Below are 25,765 nucleotides of genomic sequence, written 5' to 3' on the forward strand. Positions count from 1 at the left end.
TTTGTATCACACGTCTCGTCTTACAAATAACACAGCTAGCTTAGTTTGACAAGTTCAAAATGGCCATTAAAGTAATAGCCTACCGTTTAGGAAAAGAAATCTGCTATTTTCTTTTGCTTTAAAAGAGCTGAGACTATCGACCGCTAGCGGAACTTCTACATGGCGCGCAAAATTTGAATTTGCCGATTGGAACGTTTTCGGTTAACCGATGTATCGGTATTGATCGTATAAAATCGATGCTCTACTGTAGTTTTATTTCCTCCATTCTATTCCCAATCTTTTTCAGATACCTTAATCACGCTATAATTTTATATAAGTATAATAATCCGAAGAATAGAAAACGCTAGATTTGTTGAAATGCTAATTAGTACATTGGACTGGATAATATAAAGTATTGTGTGAAGTAAAACACACCTGTGTGTAAACCCGAAGCTGCGTAGACAAAATTCTAAAATTATCATGTCTGTACCAGAACGGATTGATTGCGTTTGGAATAATAGCAATCAATAGTTGATTTCTGAAAAAAAAATTAATTCGAAATTTTTACTGCCTATTTACAATTTGTCGAAAACTCTGGAATACTGTGCTTTTCAAATAGGCTAATTAAATTTAATCTCTTATAAAATGATCTGTCAAATTACGCGTCTGTTCAGGATCACGTTGCATATTTTTTTACCCAATAAATAAATAACTTCAGCCTATTAGGTAGGTACACGTGAGGCTTGTTTTTCAAGAACTAAATGTGTTTATAATAGGTGGAGAAAAGGAGTGAAGCAGTTCCCGAAGCAAACGTGAAATTTCATCCGATGGCTAATCTGTGATTTCTACACACGAGTTCTCCAATATTAATTTCGCCTTTTAGTAATGCTTCCTTTCTTTTGTTCTTTTTCTTTTATTAACAAGTAGATGTAGACAAAAATTAGAAGCAGAGTAATTTTTTAGAGGCATTGCGTTTTTTTCCCCGTGTATATATATGCATTCAGTATGAGAAACGCATCTCAATTTTTTCCAGTCGTTTCTAATCAAATCGGAACCATCGAGATGATTCTCTAGACAGTAAATTGAAAAAAGTTTCCTTGATTTCATCTTAAAAGTTGACGATGATTTTCCGGAAGAATGCGAAATGATTGTTTTTTTTACATGTATATAATTATTGTGGAATATTCGTTCCATTATAACTTAATAGTTTTCCTTTCACCAGAATTTTTTTCCCTAATAACTATCAATTTTCTTTTCCCCTCCGCGTTATTTTGCATTGATTCCCTTTTTCTTAAATGCAAACAAATCCCGAGATTTTTCTAAAAGGAAAAGTGCTGCTATTGAGAGGATGATGATGGTGATGATGATACGCTTATCATTCAGGGGCGTACATAATGAATGGCATTGGAAAAAGAACAGATACATCTAATGTATAAGAACGTAAGGGAAAAAACTCCTTGCATTATTCAAGAACGTTCAGTGAATGCTCTGAGATTTAACTTTATGATAAAAACTGAGACGAAGGTCTACAAAATACCCTTTTTTCTTTTAAAGAGATCATTCGTTTCTTCGAATCGACAGTCTCGCGTGTGGTACTGAGCCTGGATCCGATCAGCTGAAATTACTGGTAAGACATATAATTTACCATTATCCTTATTTTATGGACCAACAAACTTATCTGGCTTGTGGACTGTATTTCTCCCAGGATTGTTTCTAGTGACAGTGTAAACGGCATATTCCAGGGTGAAATACATAATTATTTTAAATATTGCAGAGGATTTCACTGCATTATATCATTAATTTGCACACATATGTTGCTTATATTTATGTCTTATGCTGCATGTATATTCAGAAACAGTCAACGCTCATATTTTACGAACTCGTACGATCAATTAATTCGTAAATGGGAAAGAATTAAGAATAAAAGAATTAATAAAGAACTTTTTCAGCGGCGTAGCAGAAATCACTATACCCCCTTCAAAATTTTTTTTTTGTGAAGAAAGTTTCTTCCGAAGGTGCGAACTAGGGGGGTATAGGGAAAACATTCCACTGAGAAATCAAATTTATAAAATATCTGGACTTGTCAACGTTAAAATAAGTCTTTTAAGAAGGCGAGATATATATCGTTAATGCCGCTTAAAGAGTTGTGGAAATGACAACTGTTTGGGACCAGAGAACTAGTTCGTGAAAATGCGTTGGTGCGTGAAATCGAGCGTTGATTGTATTTTTTAATTAATTTGCAACCTGATAAGACATTGTCGAATGGCCCACGAATCGTAGTTTGTTCACCAGTATTGTAATTCATCAACATTCAGAGTCAGACCCGTAACTAGAAATTTCGTTCGGAGGTGGGGACCACTTACATTTCAGGAGGGTGGGGGGGGGGACAAAGTGACAGAACAATAGATTTGACTATCTTTTCCCCCTTATTTCAGTCATTTTCTCATATTTCGAGCGGGGGGGGGGGGGACCAGACCTCCAAGACCACCCTCTCGTTACAGCTTTGGCCAGAGTGTGGTTGCGTTTCACGAGTGGTTTTGATATCTCTAGTATATCTGTTGGAATAAAATAAATTACTCGCGTATATAGGACGAGGTTTTTATTCAATTTTCACAGCTTCAAAAACCTAGATCGTCCTATATGAGCGAGCGTAAATATCTGACCACCAAATTTTAATAAAAAGACAAAAATTCAATGAAAAATTGGGATTTATTTAAGAAATAAACTCCGGAACTGATGATAATTCTGACTGATTGAAAATGATAATTTGGGATTTATTAAAAATTCAATGCTGATGAAAAAATTAGTCAGATTCGGGTAGTAGTAATATAATTAAAAATTAATGAAATATTCGAAAATTTATGAACGAAAACCCAGTGACAGAAATAGTTCCAGAATTAATGAAAACTGCGAATTTATGAGACATAATTTCAGAATTTGTGAAAGTTTTCTATATCTTTGGTAAGTTTTCAATACTTTTTGTAACACCATTCTGAGTGCCACCCCCCCCCCTAATTTATTCAGAACTGACTCACACAAAATAATACCTCGACTTACGTCACCCTGTATTTACGTCGTCTCGCCCTGAAAAGCTTATGCCATTAACTGTGAATAAACGAAAAAAATAAGGAGTTGAATTAAATTGAATATATATATATTTTTCCTCATTTTGATCCTTAAAATCATGCAAATACAAATACAACGCCACAACAGGCAAAATGCCCAACGAGGTGGCTGAGAAAAAGATGTCCATAACAAATATGGATATCATATATTTTCAAAAAATACAGCAACACAATTAAAAATTCAATTACAAACAATATATATACATTATATGTACTCAATATATATATATATATACACATGTAATATAATAAACAATATACAATGTATAGATGATGATACTCAAGCTCCGTGTGCCAATAAGGACGCACGTAGCTCTTCTCTGCAGCATACCTCGACCTATACGCGAGTAAATACGGTATTTTATGAAAAACGATATTTTATAAGGGTAATCGGAATCAATTCAAGAAAATTAACCTGTGGAATTTAGGCAAAGAAAAATAAATTATGATGGAATCTCACCAGATATCATCATAATTCAAATATAGTGGGGAATTAATTAATTTATTTATTCACCACTCCAACAACAGATAATCCAATTACAGTTGGAGAAAAAATAAATATAACGGAAGAATTCTTAAAATTAAATGATATAATCGAGTAAAAACAATGCAATGAATGTCTATCGGTTCTTAACCGTATTTTTACGTTCGATGGCTCATCTCTATGTATAACGTGTCGTTAACTTGACTAATTTCTGCATATGTATGGACTGAATATTATTTGTGGTCACTAGCGTCAGTGCTTCGCCACCCACAAACGTTACAGAGATTCTCTTCATTTTTTTTTCGCCCCAGTTGGTGTTTTTGTATGAAGAGATGATATTTTTAATTCAATTCAATTTCTCAGTATAATTTGTTCATGCTTGCGACAGAGATTAATTTCATTCTGTTTTTTGCTATTGCTGTTACCTAACTTCCACAGCTTTGTGAAAAATGAAGCTTTATAATGCCATTATTTAGATAGGAGCGATATAGAGTTAACGTAATCTGTGACAGTTCATTCATTGTTGTTTTCTGTTAAATCTATTTGCTGTGATGCTGTAGGCCAGTGATTCCCAACGTGGGCGTTAACGCCCCCTGGGGGGGCGATGGTATGTTCCAGGGGGGCGGTAGAAGCTACGGGTTCAACATAGGATCCTATGGGTTAGATTGTTTTGGGGGGGGGGCGATGGGAGAAAAAAATTTCTGAAGAAGGGGGCGATGGGACAAAAAAGGTTGGGAAACTATGCTGTAGGCCCTGTGTAAAATACCAAGTACAAGTTTCTGAAACCTCGGAACATATCTCATTAGCCCTTTCAGATCCGAGCATTCGTTTTTTTTGGAACTTTCGAAATGTGTTTGCATTTTTGGTAGCATTCAAAAATACATTAAAAACATTAATGTCAGTAAATATTTATTTATTTTTTTTCTTCAAATTTTAAATTTTCTTATTTATGTGAAGAAATGGTTCACTTCGTTCGAATTTTTTCAGCTAAGATGATACAGGGCAAATTCATATTCACACGTAGTTTCTTCCAGAATTTTATTGCCAAAATTTATGTAAAAATCCCACTTTTCCCGGAGGCTCTTTCTTCTGGAAGTCATCTTAAAACACCCCCGAAAGTTCGACTTCAAGTGCTGCCCCCGATGAAAGCCCCATAATGTTCATATTCACCATATTTCTAACTCAAAACTTACACAATCCTTGTCTCTGGGCTTAACTCCCCGAGGTCAAAAGAAAAAAGTCTATAGTGAGAAAAAGTGACGCACACAGTTATGGCACCAGGATCGGAGGGGTTATGCTGTATGCATCAAAAGTGGTCCATAGAAGGATTGCAGGTTACGTGCGTTCCGTAATGCAAATTTTTGCGAACACGGATAGATTGAAAATATTATTATAAGTAGGAAATATTATTATAGATAGAAAATATAAATATTGAATTGCGTGTGGGGGGGGGGTGAATATTGCATCGTTTTAATTGTTATTTTCGTCTTAGTTCAGTGTATATTTTTCATCGTTTCTTTTTCGTTTGAAAATAAATATTACAATTTTAATCAATGGTACTTAAGTAGGAGTCCTTGAAGAGGTTTTAGAGGGCCCGTGACATTGGGGAGGAAACAATTAACTTATTTATTTAGTATTATTATGTATCAAATATTATTCTACAAAGGGGTTCGTGACCTTCATCTTATGGAGCATAGAGAGGAGGAGGGGGGGGGAACCCCTGACCTTCGCATTATTGGCGCAAAGGGACCGTGGAGCACAAAAGGTTAAGAACCCGTGTATTGAACCATTAAAAGATTTGGTATTTAATGAAAATATATATATATATTTCAGTTTTGATTTTAGAAAATACAATTTTTGAAACCAGTTATTAAACTTTTTTATTTTTATTTCGAGGAAATTCTCAAATGAATCCAACCAGTTGCCAGTTCTAAAAAAATCGGAATGGATGTACTTCGTTCGATTCGAACTTCAAAATAAAGAGGAAACTTGAGAATTTTTTCACCTTCCTGAATAAAAGAAAAAAAAAACGCGCAATAAAATCTATTTTATTATTATTATTAAAAAAACCCAATTATTGGTTGTTTATTCTGTGACTATTTATGTGAACTGAATTTTTTTCCTTAATTTTTTTCTCTCTTCAAAAAAATATTAACGTGAAGGAAGTGCACGTGATTGATGCAATAATGACATATTGACGACTCAGTAATAGGACTTGTTAAGAATAAAAAATCATATATCATACATAATATTTTATGACTTCTGGAAGAATTTTGACGAAATCTTTAACTTCCAAGGTTAGATTCAATCAACCCTTTTTGTATTCCACAAGCTCTGTTATTTTTGCTTTACTGCTTTTTAAAATCGACAAATTACCATATTAAACCGATTAGTTTTAGGAGCAAAAAGAAAAATACGTCTACCTTTTATTCTTTTCTCGAAAAGTAACAAATTATCTATCTTTGAATGAACTTCCTTAATCTTTATTGTGCGTCGAAAATCACATTTAACGTATGAGATTTTGAAAAACTTGTATGACGTATATTTTGGAACTCAACGACGTAGACAACTTCAACTGAAAATAGAGAAACTGAAACTGCGTGCCTATGCTTTTCATGCGACATTTATTATCAATTTTATTATTATTATTATTTTGGCCACAACTAAAATATTTTACGACAGCGATCGGCCAGTAGATTGCGAGCCGATCTCCTATTCCAAAAACGTCTTTCCAAATAGAGAGGCGTAAATTTTGCTTATTGTAGTTTCTTTTAACTGGGCGCCGTATAAAAATTGTATCCTCGATTATCCGAGGTAATGGTGGGGAAGGGGAACACGGATAACAGAAAATTACGGTTAAACCACCGAGAAATTTTTTTTTATTTGTTATTCCGAATGAAAAAAATCATTTGGAATGACAAAATTGCAAACAAAGAAAGGTATTTATTCATTTTACCTGTTTAAAATGAATATCCAGTGTACATATCTGATGGCGGAATCTTTGTGCCTTGTCTTTCAGTTGTAAGGAAAAAACAATGCATTTCAACCAACATCTCCTATACATGAGAAGCTTTCTTCCGGCATCGCCTGTAATTTGCTGAAAATCTTCAAATGCGGATCGCCCCCCGGGGCAATGTTTGGTTCTTAGGTCTTATGCGTGGATATGGGATATGGGAAAGGGGAGAGGCTGCCGTTTCAACACGTTGAAATGGGACTTCTGTAAAAGAATGAAGAGAGAAATGCAGTTCTACGAAATGGAAATGCTTTGTTTTATTACCAAACCTTCACAAAATTTTTTAGATTACCAATGAAAAATAACCACTAACAATAACAACACAGATAAGGATTCCTGTAGCTGGTTACCCGGTTGATTCGCACCCGGATAATCGAGGTTATACGGCAATGATGTAGAATCTACATTGTAGTTGCTCATAACGCAGAGAGCAGGTAGACATTCACTATACTTACAAAAAATTCAGGAATTCGCTATTTTTATTTCAAAACGTAGAAGCCAGATGACAGGACAGCATTAATATATCACGAAACAAGCATAGCTCTGACAACATAAATACGTTAGAGCCAAGAACATAACACACGTTCCTTCAAGAGTCAATTCATTAGAAATTCCTTAGAGGAATCAGATATTTTCTGGATATTACGCTGAGGTGAACTCAGAAAGAAAAGTCATCTTTTCTCCTACTAGAACCCCTCCCCCCCCCCTTGCATACCGGGCAAGCATGCCACCATTTACACCACTGGAGACACGACCATGCCTTGCGTATTTCACGCACTGTGATGTGAGGCACTGAAGTAGAGGCATTAGTGGCCCTCATATGACGAAAGATGTCACTCTCCCATGTTAATGGGACAGATACGGAAAACTGGCTGAGTGATTGATTGATGACCGCTCACGCCCATAGCTGTTGTGTAAGACAACTTCCTCTCTTCACCTCTTAGGAGGTTGGGTCGTGTCGGAGAGTCTGGCTGAGTGAGGAGATACCGATGTTTCAGGAAAGAAAAATTCATCTCTACCCTCACGTGGACTCGAACCCCGGTCTCTCGCTTGCCGGACGAGTGCTCTATCAGCTAAGCTATGAAGACAGAATTTCCTCTCCTTGGAGCGTATGTGTATGCTGAATGGCTCCGTGCAGTGGAGGCCCCCCTCCAATTCTGACGTAATACTTGAATGGCTCCTAACTATTAGATCAACTGCCAGTGGGTGGAGTCAGTTTTCTTTCAAAGTTTTGATAACTGGAGAAGAGAGAGAGAGAGACGGGGTATTTTTTTTCATCCCTTCAGTTCGGGGTAGTGTAGAAATACTACGTACAGTATAAACAGTAGGAAACAATAAGAGTATTTTTCTTCCTTGAGTTTTTTAAAATATTATTCTTCTAGTTGGTGGGGGGACCATTTTCACTTGCGTGAAATCGGGAGAAACGGAAGAAAGTATTCTTCCTGAAAAAATATTTGCCATTTTGCAGAAGGTTTAGTGATTTCCACTGTGGCAGTTATAATGCAGATCAGGGAAATTTCAAAAAACCCCTTAAAGGGTTAATAAATCTAAAATAACATAGCGGCTATATGGATTGGTTGAAATGTTTCGCGGACCAGCGGTTGAAAAACATTGATCTAAACCGTATTTGGCTAATTTGACCATAATATGACCTTGATGCAACAAAAATTATCACGTCTATATGTGATGTCATACACCCCTTTCCCTCTTCCTCCCCCCCAACAGTATTTTCAGTATTTTACGATTGATTATTCGATTTCTTATCTCCGTAATCAAGAGCATTTTTATGGTTTTTCTGAACGACGATTTCCCCACACCTGCAGGAAAATTGAGAAAATTTTCCGCCATACTACGTACTGCCGAGTACTGGTTCACGTAGTCGAAATAAGATCTATTCGGTTTTCAATCTTAATGGCTTTCTCCTATTGGACGAAGGATCGTATTTCATTGAGGTAATTTCTGGTAGCACCTTTCCCCGATAGATACTAAATCAAAATGATTTGAAATGTTCCCTTTTCTTTTTAACCTTGATTTCTGTGTGATAGGAAAGTGACGTGCATTTCGTGTATTTCAGGATAATCGAAAATCTCGGTTTGGCGATATTTTATTTTCAACTGGTGCTCACTACGAAAAGCCATGAAGCGGACTGTTCCGACAACTATCCCACACGAACAGAAGCTCTCACTGATCCAAGTAAGTAAAAGAAATGCAACAGACGCCGCTTATTAGAATCACGTATGATGTTACTATTCGGGTATTGTTATCATTTTTGCAAAATACGGAACGGACCAGTATCATAACATGAGAAAAAAAATCTTCAAATTATTAGGCCTCCGATTTATATTATCAATTTTTGTTCGTCGGAAGCTTTTTTCTTTTTGCATGTTTTGAACAAGCTAAGGATGAATCAGACTCATTTTCCCCCCATAAGTTATCATTATCAATCTGCAAGGCTATGTAGGAAGTCAGAAGACTTCCTTATTGACAGAAATTTCTATATTCAGGTTCACAATTCCTAATCGGGCCTTAATAGCTGCTGTGATTCCATGTACGTGTTGCGCTTTTGCAATGACTTTCCCATAGTGAAGGCCTGTGTTAGGTAAAAAAATGCCCTTTCTTGAATTCTTGGTCAGTTTCTTTAAACTGACCACATTCACAGTTTCTAGGCTAGAAGATTTTCACAAGGGACGCGTATATCGTTCATTATAAAAAGTATCGCGATTCGTAATTCGACAGTTTCATTCTATCTCCTGACAATTTCTGAATTTAAAAAAAAAAAAGATTTTAGTTTGAAAATGTGGGTGGAGGCGAGGGAAATCCCATTTTTGAAAAATCACAAAAACATGCATGATTTTACATTTTGAAACCTAATTATGTGGGAAAGAAGAACGACGGAGTTGTTCCGTTTCCATACGCCCCGTTCAACCAAACGGGACATATGGTCATCGTACTTACAACCGGGATTTTGTTTTCGAGAAAATTTATCAATCGGTTATTCTAATCAGGAACCCCGGGTCCCAATGTGATCATATTAAACTGCCTACACTGTGCATACAAGTGAAATCTCTCGTTAACCATAGACTTAAGATATAAATAGACCGCGCACGCTATTCATAAAACTTGTCGAACGTGAAGAAAAGATGAGCAGTATTGTCGGGGAAAGAACAGGTTCTGCGCTATTACATTTGGCGCGTTTTCGCAGAAGCTAGGATGTTGCTGTAACGAAATTTGACTCAATTCGATCAAGTTGATGAAAACTTTCCTTCATTTTTTCAATGAATTTCACTCATTTTTATGTGAAATATTTAGGGAGTATCAGATTTGAAAAAATAAATTCTATAAAATAAACAAATATTGGAAAACGGAACAACGTATATGTTGTAAAGCCTAATTCATTTATATTTTTAAATATTCTCTTCATTCACTTTGTCGCTTTTAATTTCGAAAATTAGGGGTTATTAAAACAAAAATATATCTTTCCAGAACATTACAATTACTCTATATACTCATAATTAATGTATAATTAATTATAATGCATCATATTATGTTATGTAATGTAACACATTCACACTCATACCATATTCAGTCATGAAATAATATTCAAACAATAAGAAAAAGTTTCATTTCTAACATTCCTGAAAAACCTTTTATAACCTCATCACACAAAACTGTAAACACTTACATAATATTTCAGGATTAAAATAGATTTTACTCAAGAAAATTACAGAATCTCATCATCAATTTCTCTAAATTATAAGAATTAAAATTCCATGTAGAGTATATATGTAATAATTTAAAGTGTGTATATATATATAATATTTTAGGATATAATATTTCATATACATAACATAATATTTACACATGTCACATATATATATATATATGTATATATATATATATATATATGACATATGTAATCTCTTCGCTCCAAAAGTATGCATATGTTAATCTTAATTTAAGGTATTAAATCGTTTTTAGAATGATTCTTTTTCAAGATAACATCTGAGGTACACAATATATGACTTCAGGTCTTAGTACAAATATTGACTCAAAAAATCAATTGAATAATTAATTTTCTTGTTTGAAGCGGCAATTTCACATACAACAAACATAAATTAATGAATAAAAAAATTTCTTTTCTGTAATAGTTTTATGTCAGGTGTGAAGAGGGGTAAAAATACTATTATTTTTAGAGGTTGTTATGCATTTTTATGCAAAACTGCAATTGTCTAGAGGGGGGGGGAAGTTTCCTCACATTCTATTTAAATAGAATATTTTTCATAAATTTCTCCTTCTGAAAAGCGTATTTTCTTCCAAGTTGAGCAAAACTCGAATGAACTCACTAGCTCGCCAAATCTCGCCAAATCTTGCGGAGACGTATATTTCAGTTAAAACTTCATAAAACTCACAATTTCAATCATTTATTGCCAAAAATTCTATTAAAACATTTAATAATGATTCATGACATTTGAATTTTACCAAAACTTGGAACTTTAATTGAATTAAATCAAAAATGGAGTCGTTAAAAACTGAGACTACGTCAGAAATCCATTGCATCGTCAATTTAATATTCCAATTTTTAATTTATAAGAAGAGGAATAAGCAAAAAAGTATTCCCTTGTGAAAGGATACTGGTCCCCCTTTCCTAAACCGCTCAGAACATCCGAAAGCTGCGCAAGTGTTGACCATTCTAATCAAAAATAAGACAGCGCGTGCAGATCGTCATACGAATAGCCATAAGGAAAGCATTGCCAGCGAGATTCCCTGACCAGCCTTTTGACCGGAGTCACGTGACTCCGGATCTTTGCTTCACATTGTAACCCCTCGCGCGCACTCTATAGTATTATTACTCTGTGTCGTTAACGGACTTGTTAGAAATTGTCCGTCAGTGAGTTGTAATTGCTGAGTCGTGATTCCAATAAATTTTCTGGAAGTTTTGTTCCAAAAAAAAATGAAATTCTAAATGCTTATTCACTCGTTTGATAAGAATAATTATTCTTATTTGCTGCCTTCAACAATTCATAAGCGCCCCTCACTTTATTACCTGATTAATTGGTTCCACACACAAAAAAAAACACATAAAGTGAATCGAATTTACAAAGCGAGATGTTTTTTCTCAGCCTAAACGCATCTAGGAAAGAGAATTTCTGGACATGATGCCGAGGCAAATTTCCTGGTGTTTCTTCCATTCAACTTTTCTTCACAAATCACTATGAATTTTTACAAATCTGGTCGTAGAAAAATGGGCGGCCTACGGTTTTCTTAAAAAATCTCCTCTCTTCCAAAATATCCAAGCAATTTTCGTAGTGAAAAAACGAAACAATTTCAAAATCTTTTACATGATATGGTCATTGGGCCATTCTTCATCCGGGCAAAAAAAAGAGAGAGAGAGAGTGAATGCGGAAATGCAGTAATTTTTTTACAAAAAACTTTGAAAAAGTGTTGCTTTCTATTTACAGCAAAACCCCTCTTAACGGACACCACTTAGATGCGGTCACCTCTCTTTTACGATCAAATAATTTCTCCTCGTATAATGAAAATATGCATTTCAAATCCCTGATTAACGGTCGCCCGTCTTTACGGACGAATTTTTCTGTCCCATCGGTGTACGCAAAAGAGAGGTTTACTGTTACTTTTCTTATCTTTTCAAACTTCTTGTAAAGAGTGGCTCAAAAATAGAGACATTTGAATCGGATACCATGTGTAATGTTTTAAAAATTACCAAACGAAAAAACTCAAATGAAGCACAAAATTCATCTACACTTTGGTCCAAAAGTTTATAGAGAACCTCGAAAAAGTTATTTTTCAGACAATGAAAAATAAAATAATGCATGAATGTGTAAAAAATATTGTATTGCAGACCAGATGCAATTAGCATTCAATAACTGATTTGAAAGAAAAACATTTTTATATGAAAATAAAAGACTAAATATAAATGAAGGCGTTTACAATTTTTAGCTTATAGAATAATCAAATACACTACGTTTCCAAAAGTCTGTGTCCTTTTTGGACTTCAGACACTTTCTCAAATTTCGAGAAAAACACGGGATGAATCTTTCCGGAATTTCGATCATATATAACCTTCATTGATACTCACAATTTCCAGAGAAAATTTAGTCAGAGTGCATTTGGGGGAACTGACAAAAGATTAAATAAGGAAAAAGAGTTTTTGAGCAATCCTGTATCAGAAAAATCTGCAAATGGCTTGCAAAAAATGTTGCACTGACTTTGTGCAATACTTCTGTGCATTTTCATTGGAATAGCGTGTATATTTACGAAAATATAAATGTTTTCTATAAAAATTCCGATTTCCCTCGCGTAATTTTTGCTTATGAGTTTATGACATACGAGTTTTCAACATATTTTTACGAAATTTATAGAAAAATATGACGTTGTACATGAGACATAGTGTATGGAAATTCAAAATGTGATAATTTATTATTCAATGAGATATGACTATTTTTAGTAAATAATTATTAATTGCTCATGCGCGAGAAATATAAATTTTATTTCTCAATAATTTTATTGCCAGATAATAGTGCGAATCATATGAAAATTCCAGCAGAATTTCAACAAACACACAACACCTGGGTAGATTTCATTATTTTTATCAACCTATCGCCGTGTAAAGTCGTATATCGAAGTTCTTCGGGACGTGATTTTGGATGGTAAGGCGTTCTACTGACTAAAACGAGATAAATTATGATTTTGCTACGATTTAAAGCCTTTGGAAAATATTCAATAGGCTTACTTTGCAAGTCTCAAAATTTTGTTAATCTCATCCACATAAAAGTTACGTTGCTTTCGCCGTCTTGCAAATAAAAGATTCTCTCACACCTTATTCTGTCTTGCTGCGTTTATAGGTTTCAAGACTTGCGACACGATCACGCGTTTCAAATTTGCATATACAGTATTCAATAGTTTCCATAAACTTTTTGAGACACCATAATTTCACAAATTAATGAATATAAATACAATTTTTTTTATTTTTTGAAAAATGTTCTTTAAATTATTGAAAAAATGTTCCTCCTCCCCCCCCTTTTTCGGTGAAAAAATTGTATTTGATTACACCACGTGCGGCAAATACAGAAAAAAACGAGTCTATAAACTTTTGGGACATGGCGTAAGTCGAATCTCTACGAAAAATTTTAGGATAACCAGTTAAGAAATGAGATTATTTCGGGAAAGCATTTTTAGCTAATTAAACCTTTTTTTTTGTTATGATGTCACAGCTGAAGAATCGGGTGGCAAATGAACATGGCGTACAGGAGACGGAAGACGAGTATCGACTCATGAGATTTCTCAGAGGTATGAGATCTTTACTTTGGTTGTTATATCTTTTCTTTGCTTAATCTTAATAAATATTTTCATCGTGAAGTGTTTAATAGTCAATATTATCTGAAAAAGAACTTTGAAGTTAAGAGTTTGGAGTTTTTTAATGCGTCATTTTCAAAAAAAAAGTAGCCGCGAATTTCTATAATTATTTATAAGATTAATTTTCATATCAAAATTAGTACAAAATCTATGTTTGGGTGGTCTTCCAGTTTCGTTTTTCATCTACATGCTATACATACCATTTTTTCCCGAAGTATGTCGGAAAAATCGGGGATACCACCTTTTTGAATGTTAGAATCCATTGTTCATTCCCGGCATGCCGGGAAAAACGAGGTTTGATGATGATCACCGAATAAATTCAAAAAACCGATATCAATTAATACTAAATACTAAATAAATAAGCGAATCGAAATAAAATTATAGTTTTTCATTGTAGCGAGTGCATTTTGCCCCGAAATTTGAAAACAATAATGAAAATTGAACATTTCACTTATTGCTCTAATTACCGTCTCGGTAATGCAAAATATTCTTGATGTTTCTCAAGTTATTTTTCATTGCAGTCCAGAAATTGAATAAATATTACTCCGCTTTTGCATTACATTATGTTTGCCGAGCAGTTTATTGGTTTTTTTGTTTTGGTAATTACAATTTTACACGCACAATCTACTTTTATCTCCATTTAACTCATCTAATATACGTCGATAAATATGCTTAGCATCCAACATTTTTGAGAAATCAAGATTTGAGGTACAAAAGTAAACGTAACCTCTTTGCTCTATAGAGCAGGGGTTCTCAAACTTTATCAACTCGCGGCACCCCCTTTCCCTAATCAACGCTTCTCCGCGGCTCCCCCCAGAGCAGTTTTACAAGAAATCTCTTCGAAAAACCTTTGTCAAGGGGGCCGCAGAGCGGTGGCGCTAACAAAGGGTGGAGGCGCACACACACACAGTTAGAGAACCTGTGCTCTAGAGCTAGAATGCTCAACCTTTTAGAGAGTCGGGCCACTTCACTGATTTGGGGCCGTTCAAGTATTACGTAAGCAAATTTTTAGCATTTTTGACCCCCCCCCCCCTTGTCAGCAAATTTTCGTCATCAGCTCTGACCCTCTGAATCATAACGCATATTGGTGGGATCAGAGATGTACACGGGGGGGGGGGGCGTAGAGGGCTCTCGTACCCCCCTCCCACGATCAAAAATTTATTTTTTTAATGCAAAAAAAAATATTTTTTTTCAAATTGAAATTTCGGAAGAAAATAAATACCTTTATATGTTATTATAATCAATTTCTGTTAATATTTCAATGTTATTTGAAGGCTATGAACTCAAAATTTATCTTTAATAAATTCATAGCGACCTACCCTCTAAGCCATACAATGATAAATCGCATAAAAGCCGTTGGCCCCCGGGGGGGGGGGGTTATCTGATGCGGCCTGCCCTCCTCAAACCTAATTTTGTAAAAAAAAAAAAAAGAACTAAGCGGCGCATCTACAGATCACTTAAGTGTCCCGTGGTACAACTCCAGAACATTAAAGCGGCCCGTGACACATTTTCAGAGTACTCAAATTACTCAGGACACAGTTCCAGAACACTTAAGCGATCCGTGACACATTTACAGATCCCTTGAGTGACATGTGACGTAGTTTTAGAGCACTTAAGTGGCCCCCAGTGCGGGTTCTACATCACTCAAGATACCTGCGGCACATTCTCAGATTATTTAAGTGATCCGTGGCATATAATTACGGATCACTTCAGTGATGCGTGGTACGGTTCCAGATCACTTAAGCGGTCCGGACACATTTCCAGATCACTTGGATCCGCGAAACATTTAGTGATCACTAAAGTGGCTCTGTAGGGCACTTATCAATAGGAGGGGGGGATGTTACTTCAAGTGCCCACAAACGATCGAAAGGTTTTTCTCCTTTTTGGCGCACCGAGTAAGATGTCATTAAGAATATTTCATATTTTCATAAAGGGTGTTTGATGACGTAAGCGTTATCCAAACCCCCTTCCCCCTCTTGTCATCAAAAGTCAGCAAATCGGAAACCCCCCCACCCCCATCGATGATGACGTAATACTTGAACGGCCCCTTTCAAAACTGATTTGAAATTTGATTTTTTTTTTCTTTTTTCAGCCACCTCGTTGGACATTTTTGTCTGTTGTGGCGTTTGTATTTGTATTTGAACATAGCTCGTAAAACACAAAGGATTCTGAAATGTAGAGATTAGATAAAATTCAAATCAGCCAATTAAATTGATTCTTGTAGCGCAGATAGTTGAAAATTATCCGGCATTTGCAACTGGAATTTCGCGGCATGCTGGAAAATACGGGTATTTCCGGTAGGTGTCACGCTGTCACCCAGCATACCGGCTAATGATGAGAATACGATACACTTACATAGACAGGGCCTGATAAAATGTGCTATTTATCTAGAGAATAATTGTTTTCATTGATTGAAATCCCATTGATTAAACTAGACATATGTGTGCTCTTAAATCTGATCTTCGTTATGAATTTTCATTACAGCGAGAAATTTCGATGTTGATAAGGCATTTTCGATGGTCAGAAACGTAAGTTATGTTTACTTTTATTTTTAATCTTCGTATTGCTTTTCTTGCTTTTATATAAATGCATATACTTCATTGCCATATATTTCATACATGCACATTTTGCTTACATGTAAAGAGGATTCAAAAAATAATTTCGATACTTCTTTTTTCTTTAGCATCTGGAATGGAAGAAACAATTCAACATCGATGAAATCCATAACTATCAAAGTCCGGAGGTAAATAGTTATATTTTTTCTGTACAAGTAATGGCAAAATAAAAATCTTAGAGTTTTCATATAATATAGGGTAATTCAAAATCATTGGTAGAAAAAAAAAAACATTCCTGTGTCACTGCTTTAATTGATATTTTTCACATATAGCTGTATAATGTGAAAGGTTGGCTCTCCAAGTTTCATTTGGCAACACTGAAAAGCTATCATATCCTAAATGTTCACTACAACCACTGTTATTCAAAATGGAAGCATAAGCGAAATAAAACTTACTGTAAACTAAAGCATACAAAAACTTCAACACACAGACGTGGATTTTTTTTCTCTCTCACTAATTTGAGAGTAGGGGAAAAATTCCCCTCCCACAAGACTTGCAAAAGTTGAAGCAGCGGATAGGTGATGCTTTCGACTCAAATGCCTGACCAATATGGTATATATATATATATATATGTGTGTGTGTAAATTAGATATTATGAAAAGGCGAAAAAATGAGAAGTAATTGAAAAATTGAAAAAATTAGGAAAAATATGGATCAATGAGGAGTTCCTTCTCAAGGGGGAATCCCCTTCCCCCCCCCCACCCCCACATTGCTCCAAACTGCAAAAATATTTCTAATGCTTTTAAAAAAATCCTTAGCATTTATTACAGGTTTGCTAAGGATTTTTTAGAAGCATATTCTGAAAAAAAAATTAAATTGAGTGGCAACGGTTATCCATCTTCTTTTTTGGGTTTCAAAATTTCACCCGCGTTTTCCTAATAGTTAATTCAGGCGGCATGTTTTAAAATGTCTAACTCTTGGTATGTTTTCTTCAATCCTCAATTATTCTAATTTTTCAATTTTTACTCACTTTGTGTATATATATTTTTATATTATGCTACTCATTTGTTTTTCATATTTGTTTGATTATAATTGTGTATTCCCATTTTTGCCTTTTGACTTCCAAAGCTTTTTTATCGCAAAAATGTCGGGGGAAACTGATAGTAATTTTATGCCTATTATAGGCTTACCATCATTAGAAACATTTTTGCAGTTTGGAGCAATGTGGGGGGTTTTCCCTTGAGAACGACCTCCTCATTGATCCATATTTTTCCTAATTTTTTCAATTTTTCAATTACTTCTCATTTTTTCGCCTTTTCATAATATCTAATTTATAATTTCGAGTTATGAGTATAAAGCAGCCTTTTGTGGCGCTATACTCTAACTTTTGAATTTTTTCATTGAAATCTGGTTCTTTTGATGCATACTATATATATATTTATATATATATATAGCGAAAGTCATATTGTGCTTCTATCCTCGTCTTGGACTGAAGGGACTTTCGGCGAGAGTATATTGAGGCACCATCTATCGGTGGTCGCCTCAAATTCCGTAAAGAAAGGTTTTTCTTCGAGATCGAACCCGCGGTCGGGACGGTAACCTTGATGATGATAGACGAGCATCTTACTACTGCGCCACTCGCACCCGCCATGCTATGTTCGCACAGGTGGGGTAAAAACCTTGCAGATCATCTTTAGCGAACGTATAGAAGATTTCAGCTCTTCCTTTTCAGTGTTGCCGAATGAAACTTGGAGCGTCAACCTTTCATTATGTTGATTACATGGGAAATAAAATAAATCACGGCAGTCACAGGCACATGTTTTCTTTTTTTTTATCGTTCATTTATGGTGTTGTTTAGAAAAAATCGTAACGTAAATTGTTTAGAAAAAATCGGAGGTGCTACCCATCAAGACGAACAATATTTACGGTGGAATCTATGGTCGCAATTAACTCAGGGTGTCAGAAAAGTGAACGTAAAGTAAATTGTCCACATTCAATTTCAACAGTGGAAAAAGCGATAGAAAAAGTTGCATAATCCCGTGCAGATCAGCGAGAAACTGAAATGTCTTTATATTTGTACAGGGTGGTTTTTTAAATGAATATGAACTTTTTAATTAAGCATAAAAGACATTTTTAGTATCGCAATATTGGCTTTCTTCTCATGTATCAACATGTGCAAATGAAACCAACACATGACCATTCCAATTCACCATATCCTGGACTATAGTTATGTTCAGTTAATTAAGTAATTAATCGATGATTTGTCATATTCATATCATATCGGTTAGTAATTTTGTTAAAAAGTCATGTTTTAACAAAGTTATTTCTACGGTGAATCGAAAAAAAAAAAAAAAAACCTAGTTTGCTTGATTATACTGTCCGCTATCGAGAGTGTCCGCTTAAGGGGAGTGAAATACATTAAAACCGGGACCGAGGATCAAAAGTGTCCATTAATGGGAAGGTGTCCTTTAGGGGTGGTTTCACTGTATAAATTATGTAACTATGTAAGCTTTTTTTGCTAGGCGAACCACAGCAAACAGCTACGAAGACCACGTGTGACCCGCAGATCATGCGTATAACCGCTGTTGTAGTTATATCTTATGTGTTAACCGATATCTCTTTCTCTTGAGAGAATTAAAATATTGATTTCATTTACGACCTTATTTATATGTGTGTGTGTGTGTGAACAGTTGTATTTTTCAATGATTTTCTTCTCTAAAAATGTCTAGGTATTCAAGAAATACTTCCCAAGGAGCCGTCGTTTTTTGGACAACGATGGTGATATAGCTCTTTATTATAGTTTCGGAACCCTTGATATAAGAGGTGATTGATTAAACTAATACATCTATCTATTACAATGGTTATTATAGTAGTATGATTTTAAGAAAACAAACATTTTCAATAAATAATACCAATGTCACATATTTATTCCCATAACTTAAAATTATTACATTTTTTTAAAAATTTCGAATTCTTCCAAGGTTTATTTTATTCTTCAAACTTCCATATATACATTTATATAACTTTCAAAATTATAACTACTACTACTACTTAACCATACATGCATAAAAAAGTTATAACAAATTGTAACTGTAGTAATTGTAGAAAACTACGAAAGAGCAACAAAAAAAGGGGGGGGGGTATACACCGACATTTCTTTTTCAGATTGGGAAAATTCTGTCATTTGATAGTGCGCTGAAATGGGGGCAAAGTTGAAACTGATCCTATTTGAAAGGGTTCGATCATTATCAGAGATTTCACTAAAAAAAAAGTCAAGGAAAAAAGAGCGCAAAACATATTGTGTCTGTTTGTGATGAAGAGTGGTAAAAAAAAGAAATGCAGGTGTTTTTCCTTGAGAAAAAACCCGGCAGTGTCTCTAAGTAGGGATTCCGTCCTTACGCAAATGCTCATTGTTTTTCGTTACGCACTTGGAAATCTGTTTTGAAGAGTTCCAGCTTCATTATAACTCACCGAATAAAAAACAAGGAACTTTCTTCGAAAATTGCATGTATTTAAATTAATTGCGAATTTATTGTCTGTTTCCGTGATCTTTGTAAATGCTATTTACCTTCTTTATTTTTGATTAAAATTTTCCGACTGATTGTGCAGTATGTCTTCCTGTAAGTGCTAACGCGACCTTCGTCTCATCAACCATCCGTTGTAGAGGTATGATTCCAATTTAAGAAATGCTCAAATGTCCTTAAAAATTACCCTGTACCAATTTTGACAGTGAAACGAAACTACAGTGTGTAACGAGATTAAGAACAAAATCGAAATTTTTATACGGTCCCCTTGGCCTCTAACTTTCAATTGGAAAGTTGTTGCCTTGTCACTACTGAGCCCAACAAAAGTCCGAGAACGGTTGGGAAAGGACAGCATAAAAATGAGGGAAAGGAGCGTTGTTCGTTTGTTATTGCTGTTCTTTCAGAACGTTTCTCCGATTTTTCGATTCAAATATCTTGGCGAATATTACACTTAGAAACGTGAAATTTTTTCTGTTGGCCTCAGGGTACTATTACCAGTAGTATGCTTTGATACCGGTCAACGACTTTTTAATTGGAAGTTAGAGAACAGGGGATCCCCCCCCCCATAAAAATTTAGAGTTTTTTATTTTGTGACACACTGTATTTTCACTTTTGAAATTGGTACAAAGTGATTCCTGAACACATTTTGAGTAGTTATTAAATTGGAACCATACCTCTACGACGGACAGTTGCTGAGATAAAGGCCGCATTAGCGCTTACTAGGAGGCACCATATATATTTGATAATACCTTTTAGGGTTGTTGAAGTCGGCGAAGAAACTCGAAATTCTTCAAAGAGCTTTCCATGATTTGCAATGTGATGTGCTTTATATGGAGAAACTGTCTGAAAACGTAAGAATAACGAAAAACTCATTGATCTTTAGTTTACAATAACGATATGCAGTGTTTTATTTTTTTAAGTGTGTGTGTGTGTGTGTGTGTGTGTGTGTGTGTGTGTGTGTGTGTGTGTGTGTGTGTGTTGATTTTTTCTTGCTGTAGAATGTTTTCTTTTGACCTCAGGGGATACGGGTACTCTACAATTCTTCTTTTTTCAAATTATTTTTCACATTATCTGTATGTAGAACAAAAATAATAATTCTCTATCAACGCAACATTAACTAATTTGTGCAGTGAGCCTAACCGATATCTTAACAACTTTCAAAATAATCATTTTAGTTTCAGTGGTTGCCCTCGGCAACAGTTTTTTGCAAATTGTGAATAAATTACCACTCTACTCTCCTTCAATGCATTATATTCTAATATATAAAGGGGAAAAAGAAGATATATCTATAAATAATATTATTAGTATTAAGATATATGTAGTATATCAATAATTTTAACTATATTCTAAATTATAATTAAAATAGATTCTATTATAAGATACAGTAGATTTAAAAGAAATAGAATAAATTTTAAAGATAGAAGATGAGGATGTCAGAGCATCAGTATCCCTGGCACTTTTTTCCGTGCGGCCAGAAGAAACACAATAAACTGTATAAAAACAATCCCCTTTTTCCCTTCCCCGTGTTTCTTACCACCAAAGATAGGGTTACCAACCATCCTTCTACGTTTCGGAAAATTCACCCTTTTGTCCTCCTTTTCAGGTTTTCAGAATTATTTTCTTTCTTTCAGGGGAATTTTTTGTTTTTCACTTTGAAACATATATTTCTTCATTGATATGAGTGTTTTGTGTTTTTCCCCCACACCCATTCACCAATAGACATCGAAATTCCCAGAATTTTTTCTGTTTCTGCTTTTTATTTAGCGGTTCAGTTTTAGAGTTGGGAAAAATTATTGTTGTGGCCGGTTTTATCAGTTGGAATAGTGGCACCATCTGCTGGGAAAATTGGGATACGTGCACTAAGGGTGTGTGCGCATACGTCCTCCTTTCTCAGTTCCCGCGGATCTGGTAACCCTAACCGAAGCTTCTCGTGAAGGCGCGGGATGAACCATACGACCAGTATTTTAGACGGGGGTACATTTTTTTTTCCAGTCAGGACTCCCGAAAATAATTCTTTTCCGATTTCATCAAATTTGTTCGTTGAAAATTAATTCAATGGTATTATATTGGAATCAAATCTATCTATATATATATATATGTATATTTGAAGAATTGAATGATTAAATTTTTCTAGGGAGGTGCGCGCCTTCGACCCCGGCACGGATCCTTTCCTGGTTATGTAGATAAAATATTATCTATATATAGATATTATTCTGTTATCAAGAAATAATGAATTTATTGCACGAACTGAATGGCCAAGAAAAAACATTAAGAAATGGAGTAATTCTTCGTTTGTGTTCATCACAATATATAGTTATCATTTCTTTACATAATACCGTAAACATAGCCCAATGGACGATTCACGTATTTTTTTCCACGCTATAAATTCACTATAGAGGGGTCTGAAAAAGGTCTAAGCCTTGCTGCAGGTTATGAGAGACATGGCCGTAAACTACATAACCTCAAATAATGCAGTTAATATTTTCGTATTCTGTAAACTACTAAAATTGTGTGATGCAAAGCATTTCCGGTGCTAAGACTTCATGAACACTGCAAATAAGCTCCATTATTGTGAGCAGAGGCGGATTTCGTAGTCTAATTATCTTGACTCTGAACTCGCTGCGGTAGACTTTGCTACTACAAGTTCGTTCGAATTTTTAAATCAAGTTTTAGAGTGAAGTATTGTAACGCGTGAAGTAGCGGTTCACGGAACTGTATAAAATTCATTTTCCAGTTGTTCTCTTGCTAAAGATTGTTTTGGTGTCTTACAGAGTGTCAAAGTTCACGAGCAATGGACGTATGTAATCGACATAGAGCATGTTTCTTTAACTCAAGTAACTCTGAAAGAAGGTAATTTTTGCTATTGTTATACTGTATTATATAACTTATATAGTAAAACCTGTCTTCAACGGAACCTGTATCAAGCGGAAACCTATCTTTAACGGAAAAAAATCGTTGTCCCGTGATTTCAATGCCAAAATACACATTAACAAACCTGGATTAAACGGAACCTGTCTAACGCGGAAACGGAAAGGAAAATTTTAACGGAAAATTTCACACAAACACTGACTGTTTCGCGACCAATTGGCCAAAGTATCATAGAAAATATTAGTTCTTCCATCAAAATTTTTAATACGATGACTTCTTGCCAATGCGAGTTCTAACTCGCATTGGCAAGAATCGTTGGCACCCATCGTTAGATTTGTAGAAACCGTTGCCGTACACTTGACGCTGTGGTTTTTGAAAAGTCACATGTAGTGAAACAATTGCGTTCTGTGAAATTGTAACACAATTTTTCGGTAAGCATTTTTTTACGGGTTAAATCAGTGTAATGGTTAGATTTCCAAATGATATACAACGACTTAGGCCGGGATTATACTATAAAAGTTTTATAAAAGTCCTTTTATGAAACTTGAAAATCCAACCGATAAAGTTATTGGTTACATTCAAGAAAATGCAACCACAGGCCTTATTGATTGCATTTTTTGTTTTATAAAAGGACTTTTATCAAACTTTCATCCCGGCCTTACAAAATTTTATGCAAGCTGCTTCCCGTGATTGCAAGTGCTGAGCAGGGCCGGAATTAGAGGCAGGCGGGGAGAGGTCAGGTGACAAAACTTAGGAAGTGGCATTTACAGTGGTCAGGGGAGCTGTTGCCCCCCCCCCCCCCATCCAAAATCCTAGTTACGGCCCTGATGCTGAGAATTACATAAATATAGACGACGATGTACAAATTGAACCAGACATGACAGATCTTGCCACCCTCATTGACAATTTCAGAATAAGTCAAAAAGAACGTAAATGTAGTCATTTCAGATGAAAAACAGTGTGGGGTGAAGTTTCATATAGAGATGTTCAAAACCTAAATATTTAGTAATCATAAAGTAAATAATGTACATTTATTTCATGTACATTTAAATCAACTAATTTATTTTCAAGTGATTTATTTTTATTATAATGTACTTCAATTGCATACGACATCCGTACATAATTTTACTCATTATGTCAATTGAACCTCTATTAAGCGGAAACCTGTGCTCAACGGAAAAAATCTCGGTCCCTTGCGATTCCGTTGAAGACAGGTTTTATTGTATACATGTTACAGTAAATGTGATAAATTCGATTATTATACATGATAACCGGTTATTATGGTTACCATCAACTTACCAACCATTTTGGTAAATTTGATAAATTTCCCTAAATTTGAGCACTTTTACCGGCGATTATGAATAATACGTGCGTCGTTGATGAACATGATGAATCGTATTATATGATATACATAATAATTCATACGTGTGTTTTACCATCATATCGGGGTATAATTGCACAATTTTTTATCACTATATCGGGGTCCGACTATATTCATCACACACATACTCGACTCATTTGGATTTTTTTTCACATTTATCAAATTCACCAATTACACTTGGTTATTATGCATATTCACAGATAAAGGCGATAATTTTCAAGTTTACGAATTTTTCTAATTTACGAACGACTCTTGGTTATTGCCGGCGAAAGTATTAAAAATAACAAGACGATTGGTAAGCATGCATAACCCATAACATTGGGCTATTGTAGCATATGTAGGCTTCAAAGATGAAAACACAGCATCAGTTTTCTAAACATTTATTACGTGCACAAACATGTAAAATACAAGACGATACACGAGGCTTTCAGTGAAATCTTTCCAGACAACAACCCTTGGCATCCTTCCATATCTTAATCTCAGTCGAAAATACTGTATTTCATTCGCAAACACATTTATTGTAAGTATGTATGCCCCTCTCCCCATACATTCCTAATACGATTCAAATCAGGACTCATCGATGGCCAGTCTAAGACCGATACATTTTCTCAATTAAAGAGCTTTTTTTTCTTTGTGACAGAAGACCCAACTGTTTTTGTAGTAGTACTATTTCATAGTACCCAACGACACTTGGGTACTATGCATAATCACCGGTAAAAGTAATTAATTTAATCAAACTTACGAACGAGTGGATACTCTGCATAAGCGTTGGTAAATTTAGGTAAATTCATCGAACTTACCAAAACGCTCGTTGATTATGCATAATAATCGGTTTATTATGTACAACAACCCCTTTATCACATTAACCATGACACATACATAGGGAAATGATAAACTGTATTTTGATACTAATACAAAGAATATCTATAAACACGTTTGTTTGCGACGATATTTTCTATAATTTCTGTTAATAAATTGTTATTATGATGAGAATATTCCTGAATTTTTAGAATACGGTGTGTGGTATTGCCCGAGATAAAAGAAGTTTCATTTTTTCATTATTATTTACAGCGATCGAATTATATTTATTGTTCGTAAAATATTACGAAGCCAACTATGTCGAGAGACTGAAGAGAGCCTTCGTCATAAATGGTATGTATCTCTCCCTAAAATGTGTAAAATTTGCTTTTTAAAATTAAATATATCATATATCTTCATACCATACGTACGTAAGGGGTTTGCAGAAATTTCGCATAAGATTAATTTTGAAAAAGTTATAAAAATTCAAAAAATATGCGAAAAATTGCATTTTCACATACAGTAGGACTTCCCAAATCCAGACATTTCAGCCAAAAAATTTTTCTTCCCTCTTCGGGATTGGTGCATGCATGCAGGAACCATTAAGTCTATTGTGCGTGCATACTCCAATATGTCTAGCCCTAACGTATTTATATTGTCGGAG

The 25,765-nt window shown here is 34.8% G+C and overlaps 1 protein-coding gene across 1 annotated transcript in view; it reads left to right on the top strand.

The window, feature by feature from the left end:
• Window positions 1–1,317: 1,317 nt before the first annotated feature.
• LOC149083180 (SEC14-like protein 2) overlaps window positions 1,318–25,765 on the top strand; it is a 31,206-nt gene continuing 6,758 nt past the window's right edge. Inside the window, exons 1-9 of the mRNA XM_089236354.1 lie at window positions 1,318–1,606; window positions 8,676–8,794; window positions 13,834–13,909; window positions 16,460–16,503; window positions 16,659–16,718; window positions 19,260–19,353; window positions 20,811–20,905; window positions 22,826–22,904; window positions 25,375–25,455. Of these exons, the coding sequence (XP_089092480.1) occupies window positions 8,738–8,794; window positions 13,834–13,909; window positions 16,460–16,503; window positions 16,659–16,718; window positions 19,260–19,353; window positions 20,811–20,905; window positions 22,826–22,904; window positions 25,375–25,455 (586 nt within the window). The 5' untranslated portion in view covers window positions 1,318–1,606; window positions 8,676–8,737. The remainder of the gene's footprint in view (window positions 1,607–8,675; window positions 8,795–13,833; window positions 13,910–16,459; window positions 16,504–16,658; window positions 16,719–19,259; window positions 19,354–20,810; window positions 20,906–22,825; window positions 22,905–25,374; window positions 25,456–25,765) is intronic.

Source organism: Pholcus phalangioides, unplaced genomic scaffold (assembly GCF_987345545.1).
Source record: "Pholcus phalangioides strain wild (caught in Gottingen) unplaced genomic scaffold, Ppha-v1.0 ptg000009l_1, whole genome shotgun sequence".
Classification (NCBI taxonomy): Eukaryota; Metazoa; Arthropoda; class Arachnida; order Araneae; family Pholcidae; genus Pholcus; species Pholcus phalangioides.